At 35.2% G+C, this 11,549-nt stretch overlaps 1 protein-coding gene across 1 annotated transcript; it reads left to right on the plus strand.

The window, feature by feature from the left end:
• Positions 1-3,059: 3,059 nt before the first annotated feature.
• Positions 3,060-10,702, plus strand: LOC141845588 (uncharacterized). Its single transcript, XM_074733650.1, is given in 8 exon segments — positions 3,060-3,445; positions 3,786-4,128; positions 4,236-4,341; positions 4,617-4,743; positions 4,847-4,858; positions 4,860-5,573; positions 7,338-9,264; positions 9,951-10,702. Coding segments are annotated over 7 exon segments (3,477 nt in total). The 5' UTR covers positions 3,060-3,445; positions 3,786-3,926; the 3' UTR covers positions 10,340-10,702.
• Positions 10,703-11,549: the final 847 nt, after the last annotated feature.

Consider the following 11,549-nt stretch of genomic DNA (forward strand, 5'->3'; position numbering starts at 1 on the left):
AGCAGATGGCTACTATACATTATAGAAATTATATGTTAGCTTCTACATGTATAATCATTATTATATTATATTAATTTAAAATATAATGAGTGTTATGAAATTCTTGTCATTTATTGTGCTCGTTGAATGTTATTTTAATCAAGTTATTACTTAAAGAAACAAAACCCAAACAATACGAAGCCATGGTTGTAAAATCTAATTAACTTTCCCACATAGAAATTACATGCTAATTTTTTCATAGTCGATGATTATGATCAAATAATATTTATTTAAAATACATTAAGTATTATCATGAAGTTATCATAATTTATTTTGTTTATTAAAATATTATTTTAATTAAATTATCATTCAGGAAAAATAAAATCAAAATGACATAAAGTAAAAGTTAGTTAATATACAAATTAGTTATTAACTTTTACACGATGAATGATCTAATAATATAAGCATATTTTAGATAGTTCGTATTAAATAAAGTGTCCATTTAATTTTAATTGAAAATTAAGACATCTATCTGATTATTTTGCAAATGATGCACGTATTTTTGTCCAAAAATAGATATCCTTTCTCTCAATCTCCATTCAAATATTTTTTTCCTTCCTTATCCTTTTTTAAACTTTCTTGCCGGTACAATTTCACCCTTTTATGAAAATGAAAGAACGACAAAATGAATTTTTTTAAAAAGAAAAAAAACATTTTTAGTTGCAATTGTTTATTTTTCTTGCTATGTTAGTTTAACTGTAACTGTTCTTCTTTTGGTGAAGAGGTTGGTACAATTTAAATACACAGTTAGATGGATACAAATATAATTTTCAAATATTTGATTAATCTCTAAATACATTGGAAGGTGTACAACTCAATTTTTTAGCTTTTTATTTTAATAAATTTGCAATTATTAATGCCAGTTTTTATATAATCACATGTCTTAAACAATATTATATAATATTGATTGAACCAAATACTTAAAAAGTGCATTTTTTTATTTTCTTACAATATTTTTTCTAAGTTGGTTTGTGAATCAATTTACAATATTTTCTTACAATACTTAAAGTATTTGTTGATGATTATCCACTTTTAAGCAAATCTAATGATGCAATGAGATTTTTGTATAATAATGACCCTTTAAAGAAAAGCTTATGAGGAAATAATCTGTTGAATAATTTCTGAATCATAGAGTCATCCATTTGAATTGAATCATCGATTGATCAATCTCATTCAAATAATTCAAACAGATTGGATTAAAATTTTATTAAATATTTTAAAAGCAAGTCTAGATAGGTTGATCGTAGCGGGTTGTGGGCTTGTGGCAGTTTCGGTTGATCCACTGTAGAAAAAATAAAATTTTAATTTAAAACTAAAATAGAAAACATAATGTGTTCGTGAGCTTGATTGTAATTCACAATTTTCAAATTTATAAATTTTAATTTATTTCATATATATTTTTATTTTTTGATAGATTCATGGATTGATCAGTCTAATCCTACCTTAAATTATATTAGGTTAAAGTTTTTTTAATTTACTAGGATGACAGGCCAACCCACCCCATCATAAGTATTGAATTTAGCATAATCCGACTCATTATGCATTAATTAAGAGATAAAGAGTGTAGTAGACAAGAGGGTGAAAGTAAAGAGTTGAATATCGGCGAAGTTGAGGCCATTGCAGCTCAGTCGTAAGATGGTTTTTAATGGCATGACCCTTCATTATGCTTTGACTTCCTATTGAATAATGATAATTGAGAGAGACAAAGAGTGTGATAGCCAATGGGAGATCTACTCGATGCCAAAGTGAAAGGGTGATCCTTATTAAATAAATAAATTGGTCATCTTTTATTTGAATTTTTACTAATTAAATGAGAAAAATATCAAAATTTATTATATTATATTATTTATTTGATATTTATTGGATGTGTTTATATCATCTTAAATTTATCTTTTAAAAATTTTCTCAATAATTATAATTATAATTTTTTTACATTCACAACAACAAGATAAATCAACCTCACCCATTGATAAAAAGTTATGATTTCTTTCCATAAAAGTTTAAAAAATAAAATACATTATATTACATCAATTTAAAAATTAATTAAAAAAATTAAAGGCCAGACTTTTGATAAAAGTACCGGATCAAATTTGTCCTAAATATCTTTGGTAAAAATTAAAATAAGTCCTAAATTATATGAATTATAAAAGAATGTTTCTTTAAAAAATAAAAAGAATATATGTTATACAGAAATGTTATATATGCTGCGCGATAGGGTAAATACGCGAATCGTGCACAACAACGACCCCCCCAGATGCCGCTGTCGTCACCGTGCCATTTGGCCAATGTTTTTCGAGCAAATCGACGCGTCACACAGTTGGGAATCGAACCGACGTCGGATTCCGATCAGATAGTGATCGGAATACCATTCGACTATTGCGGCCGGAAACGGTCATTAGATTCCGATCACTATTAAAAAAATCCGACGTCGGCCAACACGCCGACGAGTGGCGTGTCGATTGCGCTCGAGTCGACGGTCGATGGTGGCCGGATGGCGCGGCGACGGCGGCGGAACGGCGGAGGGTCGGGGCCGGAGTACTGTAAATTTGTCTCAAATTTGAACGGTAAAATGAAGTCCTAAATTATATGAATTATAAAAGGATGTTTCTGGGCACGCAAAAACAGGCACGCAGCAAAAGGACTGATCTGTTATATATTTAAAAAAATATTTTTATTTTCAATATTCACGTAACAATTACGACTACAGCAAACCAAAGTTTCACCATATATTTTTATCCACACAACTATTTCGAGTTATTTTATATAAAATAATATCACGTGCTTTGAATAAAAAAAATTAACGGTAAAGCGCAAGAAGTATATTTTAAAAATTAAATTATAAATTAATGCAAAATATAAAATAGTTTTTTTAAATATAAAATTACCGTCTGCTCCGTCACGAACGATCGAAGCGAGGTGATGTAGTAATAGTAACTGTAAAGGAGAAGAGAGAGAGAGAGAGAGAGTTGTTCAGAGGGAAAAAGAAACAGTGGCGGAAAGAAATAAAAAAAAGCTGAAAAAGAAAGATCGAAGAAGAAAGACAAACCCTAACGAGATCGGCGTGCTGCCTTGCTTCTTTTCCGTTCCTCCAGTCCTCTTCGCTTCGCAGTCCAGTCCAAATCTTTGCAATTGTCGGCTCTCAACCCTTCGAAGCGTGAGAAATTCGGGGGCTGTGCTTTTCCATGGATCCACTGCTGGATCCCGGCTTCAGTCGCTCAATGCGGTTCCTTCGTGCTCAGAATCCGTCCAGGACGGAGGCGGCGACGGGGAAACGGACTGGTTTGGTCGCGTAGCCTCGTGGTTGAGTGGGGAGCTGCCAGGGGAGGGGAAGGAATGATAACTCGCCGGATTTGGTGCGTTGGAATTCTGTTTATCGAATGGGTTTTCTATGTGCAGTTTAGGAAAGGTATCTTGGTTTCTTGTTTTTTCCCTAATGCTTTGGCTTGTTTTGCCCCGGCGTTGGAAAATTCCGGCGGAAGCTTGAATTTTGCCGTAGAAGGTCAGCTCCGCGCGAAATTTGACAAAGGGTTTGTCGACAGAAAAAAAAAAATCATTTCTACCTTTCTTCTTAACCATACGAACACAACATGTGTTTATTATGAGTTGGCGCTATGCGTTAAACAGTCCACAACAGTTGATAAAACAGCCGAACATTTGGAGTTTTAGAATTGGTCCTTTGCATCAAAACATAGTTTGTTTCTTTAGTGCTGTTTTCGAACGTTATTAACTGCAAGTTTGGTCTGCAGGCTGCTGAAATGCTGGAGACTAACTCATTCTGGATGGGAGGTTCTGTGCCATTGATTTGTTTTGGCATCTATTAATGAATATTTATGTGTGAGGAACTAGAAGTTATTTTGTCAGCAAAAAGGGGGCTAGAAGACTGAAAGATGCCTTCTTCACCATCGCCGAGGCGCTCCCCTGCAAGGGAGATTAAAGTGGAAAGTGCCCATAAGAGGGGCGGTCACAGTTTGGGGGCTAGATATCCTCTCAAGGCCAAGGATGATGATCTACTCCTGTTTAATGAGGTGCAGAACTGTGAAAGAGACAATTCCTTACTGCACTCCTCTGATGATTTTGATGAATCAATATGTATGTCCTTACTCTACCTATGATTTCTTGATCATAGAATTGTTTCTTTAGCATTGTAGTTTGTTTTCTCATGCTGATTTGTCAGCTGCTTCTTTGCATATGATCAGCAAAATTGAGATATTTTTCGAATATCAATCTTGGGATAACCATACCAATTCCAACAGAGAGCAATGATCTACTCAATGCAGATGGTGACAAAAATGACTATGATTGGTAAGTTCCTCTTATAAGCAGCATTGTTTATTGGCATTATGACATGTTGCAAAGAGGCCCTTAAGTGTTTTGAATGTGGAATGGACTATTGCTATGTTTGTCCTGAGTGTGACATGTGTAATCTGAAGTAATTGTTGGCTTTTTAGCCTTTATGAATGAACTTGTTGCCTTTTGATTTAGTCTAAACCTGATCTCGGCAATGAGATAAATGGCCCTACTACATTCTCTTTGCAGTTTATCTGTGTAGTGCTACTGGTTAATTGCTCTCAATGCAGGCTCTTGACTCCTCCTGAAACTCCTCTTTTTCCTTCACTGGATGAGGATGTGGATGTGTCACAACCTATGAATTCGTCTAGAGGCAGAACAAGAAGTCAATCTATCTCAATTTCCAAAACAACCATGGTATAATTTCCTTTTGTGACAACATATTATGTATGGACCTAGTTTTTTTTTAATCATAGTCTTCCTATTTTGCTTGGATTTTTAATTTCTCTTGTTGTAACAGTCTGAAAAGACTCTCGAGGCCAAATAGAAGCAGTGAGAGTCCACATCGATTAAGTTCATCTCCTCGATCTAGCTATAGTATCTCTCATTCGAGAAGCAGGCCTACTTCAGTTACTTGCTCAAGCCCATCTCCAGTTCGACAACCTGCAACGCCCTCGTGGAGATCTTCTACACCTCCAACAAGACCTTCACTACATGCTCAAAGGTCTTTGACTCCAACATCACGGAGGATGAGCACGGATTCATTCACGGGTAAAAGGTGGACATCTCCTGTAACTGTTAATCGAGGAAATTCTGTCTCACCAAAATTGCGAAGATGGCAAACAGACCTTCCTGGTCTTGCCACAGATGCACCACATAACCTCCGAACTTCTCTGGCAGATCTGTCAGCAACACACTCGCATGGTTTGTCTCCAATATCTGGAAATAGAAGGTGGTCTACATCAAATAATCGAAGGCACTCAATATCACCAACTTCTTCTAAAAGTGTAACCTCATCACGCAATAGCGGAGACCAATTTAGCTCTATTAGCAAGCAATCTGCAACATCTTCCAATGAAGATGATACCGAATCACATTCTTTGGTAGGAGTTTCTTCTAATGTATTTGCCACGAAAGAAAAAGATTTTGCACACACTAGAGCTATTGGATTCTCCAAGAAACCTTCAAGGTCCCCCTCTTCAAGTTCTGCACCAAAGAAATCCTCTGATCTGGCTATTAGACAAATGGTAAAATGCCATATGTTTATCAGTCATGACTGCTCTTTTATTTGCACACATATTCTTGAATGTATTTTAATCCTTCACCCTAGATTTTTATCAAAATGACTTTTTTGCTTGATTTATTGTAAAACTGCTGCTTCTATGGTAAAATTATCCTGTTTTTGGTATCTATGGTGTTCTTATTGTCTTGTAAAAATTGATCTATTTTTGCTGATAAACCAACATATGAACCATTAATGTTGCTTGAATTGATAAATCTAATACTAGAAAAGAAGGGAGATGTGAAAAATAATAGTAAGCCTTATGTTAGACTAGACATGTGCTTTAATTATTCTTAGTCCTTATCTTTTAACCACAAAAATATAGTCAATTCATGTTGAGCTGCTAGCTATGAGTTAATTTTCTGCTTTTTTATTTTTATAGCTACAAATTATGTGGTGCACAACAAATTGCATGTCATTAATTTTTCATATCTTATTATGGATTTTTCTTTTGGTTTTGGATAGACTCTTTTATGCATATCCATTGTTACTATATTTAAGAAAGTGTTTAAATTCTGAAGCTTCACAGCCAGCATAGTGTGGGTTAGAAATAGGGAATCATGTTGCACCTTTATTAATCTTTGTAATGTGGAGTGCGCCTATATTATTTGGCATATGAAGATGCTTGCTTAATGATAGCCAATCTTCACTAACAGTATCTCTATCTCCTCATGTCTGTCGAAATTTCAGTTTTGGTTGATGGGAAAAATGTTAAGTTCCATCAATGTTGACTGAAAAAACATAAAGAATTTTAAACTTTGCCTTGATGCATTTCCTTTTGTTGCCATTTTTTAACAGTATTTTCTTTGTTTCAATTGATACAGGCTGAGATAGAAGGAATGTTATACCAACTGTATGATATCAGTCTACATACCATATCTCTAGCTAGTTAACATATTATGGATAAAGAAGTATGACTAAATACCTTCAGTAGTTTATATAAAAATATGTTATTTGATTTTCTAGTTCAGTATAAGATGCTTGCTCAGTATAAAAGGTGGATGGTTGAAATGTAGAGAAACTTATGTAGTCTTATGCGATGAGCATATGCCCCTTAGTTTAAGAGGAAAATTTTCTGAAAATGTCAATATCATTTTTTTTACATGCAGTCAAAATGAGTAAAGAGTAAAATTTCAAATTCAGCCAATCCCACTTGGTCTTCCCCCCAAAAAAGAGTTGGGCTTAAAAAATGATAATAAAGTGCTGTAGAGCAACTAGGTGTAACTTTAATATACAATAAATGACAGAAAATGAATTAAGATGGTATAAGTTAGGATGAACATGTTTGAACGGATCAATATATTTTATAGTCAGACAAATTGAATTGACAATAGCAGGGGTAGAGAGAGACCCAAGAAAAATCTGCTAAACTTAATTTTAACTTAAAATAAATTTGAATATTTATAGCAATATATATATATATATATATATATATATATATATATGCTCTAGCATAGAGTTCAGTGAAGTGATGAAATTCCTTTAGTTGACCTTAAAGTTACTCTGAATATTACTAGCCAAATATTTTCCCTAACATAGCGATTATAGTTGGAATAAGATCCATATAGTTGATCCTATATTGTTGAGACTTGTGACTTGTTAGAAATCTTAGCGATTATTCTACTTATTCTATGTTCATTTCTCTGATTTTTTTTCTATTTATTGAACAGTCTAGAGTTGTGCTCATTTTGAACTCACACAAGTCTCTATTTACACTAAACCTCTGTAGGATCACCATAAAGCACCTCAAAATATGTTCAGGCCATTGTTATCAAGTGTTCCTGCCACCACATTTTACTCTGGAAAGCCAAGCAGTGTACATCGGCATATGTTCTCCAGGAATTCTTCACTTACAACCAGCAGCAATGCAAGCTCTGAACTTGGTACTAGTGTGGCTGTTGATTTACAGGCTAGTGATCATGATCAAAGTGATCTAGCTGGCGAGTGGGATAGGACCAAGGCCACCGGGTTGCAAGAGGATGTAGTAGATAAATTAAGTGAGGTTAGAGAAGCTACTTGCCATGACACTTCTGTTGTGAAATGTGGAAATAGTATTGAAATCATTGACACGAGTATGTTCAACGAAGTTGAAACCAAGTTGGACAAATCGGCAATCAGTGGCAGTGTCACAGTAGATAGTGTAGCTTCCCAAGGTTCTTCATTTGTTGTTGAGGTTTCTGGGAATTATGCTTCTGAAAATATGACTAGATGCTCAATGTGTGGAAAATATTTTGATGCCTTGGAAATGGACAAGAATGTCTGTCAAGAATGTTCAGTATCGTATTGTTTGGCAAATTCCAAGGAACCAAGGAATAATGTTCCAACTCAGGAAAGTGTTTCTGTTGAAAACTTAAGTATTTGCTTGAACTGTGGAAAAAACTTCATAGTCAAGGATATGATTTTGGACACATGCCAAGAATGTGATGCAATATATGGGTTGATGGCCTTGAAAGGTTCTGGAACCATGCAAGTTACAACCCAGGATGCGTCTGATGACAAACTGGGTCATGGAACACAAAGGGAAATGACATTGTCTTTACTGCATGAGAGTAAAGATCATTTAATGCCCAACCGGCAAGGCCGGTTTACTGAAAAAGTAGAAGCTGATTTCTCTACTGACAGTGGATCATACTTGAGAACTGACAAATATATGGAGAATCCTTCTAAACATGATCCAGAATCCTGTGGTAAATGTGAATCTCCTCGATCACAATCGACTCCCCATCATCTAAGTGACAAGGTCGACAACCCTGAGGGCGCAGGCATTGCAGTGCTCCTAGTGAACAAGTCAAGCAGCAGAAAATGGCCACTTGTGCGAGGAAAAAGTGTTTCTGCCACAAACATTCTTTTTCCGGAGTCTTTTTATGGAGGAACTGATTTCAATGCCATGAAGTGCAGCCTTGGGAGGGACAGTTCTTCTGCTTCTTCCTCTATTGATCTGGGGCCATCTGGACAAACATACAGGAACCTTCTGCACCAGTTAAGCTATCGGAAGGATGATATTGACAATGCGAGCTGTGCATGCCACATCAGTGTCCATTCTGATTCAGAAAAATTTACTGTCATTGATAAACAAGTTTATCCTCGAATTCAAATGGAAAAAGTTTCTTCCCTCATTACATTAGATCTTGACAATGAAGTGGAAAACAAAATTTCCGATGTTCAAAAACTTGACAGTCTTTGTGGGAAGTCAGATTTGAGTACTTCAAAGGATATATCTACAAAGCAATCTGCTATAGGCACAGATGTATCTTCCCACACTAGTTCATCTTTGGCATCGAGTGACATTTTACTAAAATTGGGTGAAGAAAATAGTCTTCAACAGGATACTCATATAGCAAGTAATCCAGGTAAAAACTCTGTTTCTTTTGGAAACTTGGATGAAGTTTGTTTTAATAACAGTGAAAGGAGCAATGAAGAGATTGAGAGGCTTGCTAACCAAGAAGCATCTTTAATTGAAGACATTGCAACAACTAGCTCACCTCTTATAATCTTAGATCAGAAAAGTGAAATGGTAAGCTGCCCGGATCCACAAGTTGATTGTACACCTGCTGCAGTTACAAGTTGTTTGGAGGGTTTCCAAGAAGATTGCATTTCAAAAACAGTGGACAAGGATGTGTTGCTATCTGAATTGGAATCTCAGGACCAAACAGTTGGTATGTTGCAAACTTATTAATCTATTATTTGACATTTAATGACGATAATCAACTTTTATGAACATGTTCTCCAGCATAAAAATTTAACTTCTATCCTCTCTTTACGTGGTTACTATTATAGTGTATTCTCATAAATTTTGTTGGTCTATTGTTGAACATTCACCCACTCCATGCTTGATCACTGCATCTGTATGTATATTTTAGTGTTAAATTACATATGTTTTGAATATGCAACAATTTGCTAACAGATATGGGTTTGTTAAGACATTTTACATTTTTTTGCTTGCTTTCATTTATTTTATCTGACTTCTCATGTAAGCTGTGACTTGAGACACATGGTCACTGTGATAGTAAGTCAAGAAACCAGTCTACAGTTTGGAATGTGTTTGAGCTGAATTCTATAAAGTAAAACTCAGATTCTTCTATTTTATGTGAGCTTTGAGTTTTTGGTGTCCAAATGAATGGTTTTAATTGTCAGGCGGTTATTGGGACCTTTAATCATTTGGATTTCTTTCTTCTGAGAGGATAATATTTTCATATTTGGACTTAGGTCCAAGATGTGCTTCCAAATGCTTGTTGATCACATGCTTTCATAAACAATTATTTATAATTTCCTGCATTTCTGAGTATGTTTTTCATGATATGAATTTGTTGGATCATCGACCTTTCATTATTGGAACTTGCAGGAGAACCAGTTGTGACTGCTGAATCTCCGAGAAAACAAATGCAAAGGTGTTTTACACTGGAAGAAGCCACGGATACCATTCTCTTCTGCAGTTCTATTGTCCATGATACGGCCTACAAAGCTGCAACTATTGCAGTGGACAAGGAATTCCCTGTTAGTAAATCTTCCCCAATGGCATTCCTAGCAAATAGTGTTCCCAGTCATGAGGATTTCCGAAAATCCATTCGACATATGCGGAGCCCACAAAAATTCAAACGGAGAAAGCCAGAAGTGGCCGATAAGCTATCGTCTGTTGAGATACCCACATTGTGTGATAATAAAGTCTCAGAGACAAATGACAATGCAAAACCCCCAAAGCTGGAGTCCAAGTGCAACTGCACGGTAATGTAAGGAATTCCTCGCGCGCGAATTCAATATTGCCTGATCTGATTCTCTCTTCACTACAATACTAGTACCAAGTTCAGTATTCTTTTCTGGGAAGACATGATTGTATATTTCAGAGCAGTGCCATATTTCCTCCAATCTTGTAAAGATAATGTCGAAAATGGTGACTGCTGCCATTTTTTCCTTCAAGCCTGGTGATGCGGATGTTGGTGCTGGTTTCTTTAGTTCTTTCTCTTTGTTCTTGAGGGATGCACTTGTGATTTTTTTTCCCCTTGTAAATTTTGTTAGTAGTGTGCTTCTCTATGGCCTTTGAATCTTATCCAAGGTGTTGTAATATTGTTGAATAAAATTCTTATGCTTTTCCCCACTTTGTAATATCTTACTTTCAGAATTTTTTTTTTCCATCCATTTTTTCTGCTGGTCATGGCCATTTTTGCATCTTTTAGGGTACAATGAATCTATCAAAAGAGCTTTGTTGATTAGAACAAATTATTATTATTATTTTTGATAATCCATGCATATATGGATTTGGACTCGATTAGTTTCCCCGGGGCAATGGTGCAACGGTAGGACATCCGGATTGTAAATTTGGAAGTACGGTTCGATTCCCAGCTACGGCGTATTTTAGGAATTTTTCTTCAAATGGGGAACACAATCAAAGGATTTTGGCATCTGGATTGGTTTTATGATTTATCGATTTATCCTGATGATCGGTGGAAAACTTCCGTGGGACCGGGCCGGCCACCCCAGAGATGTGGCTACTGGGATTATCATTTTTTTTTTGGACTCGATTAGTTTTAAAGATAGATGGTCTTCCTCTTAGTTCATCAATCAGATAAATTTAAAAATACGAGTAACTTTTCGTTCAAATACATTGGTATTAAATGAATCTTAAATGAGCTAAGTTTATTTATGTTTAAATTTATTTATTAAAAATTTTATGGAGTTCGAGCTCAAGTTTTTATTGAACTCAACGAGTATTGTTCTTGTACATTAGTTAAATATTTATCTTATTCTTGAAATTTATATATTTCTTAAATTTAAATAATTAATTTAATTAAATTTAATTATACAAGAAAAATTGTCCTACGCGTCGCACTTGCGGATAGGTCAAAATGAGTGGTACTTTCGTAAATAAATCAGTCTTCGAAGGGCACATTGAAACCTTTGCTCTGCGCTCAGTCGAGCGCCTATAAAAGCCCTTTGCTGCTGCCCT

This window comes from Curcuma longa, chromosome 14, assembly GCF_044706935.1.
Source record: "Curcuma longa cultivar G26 ecotype Majalengka, Jawa Barat chromosome 14, ITB_CL_G26_1.1, whole genome shotgun sequence".
Lineage (NCBI taxonomy): Eukaryota > Viridiplantae > Streptophyta > Magnoliopsida > Zingiberales > Zingiberaceae > Curcuma > Curcuma longa.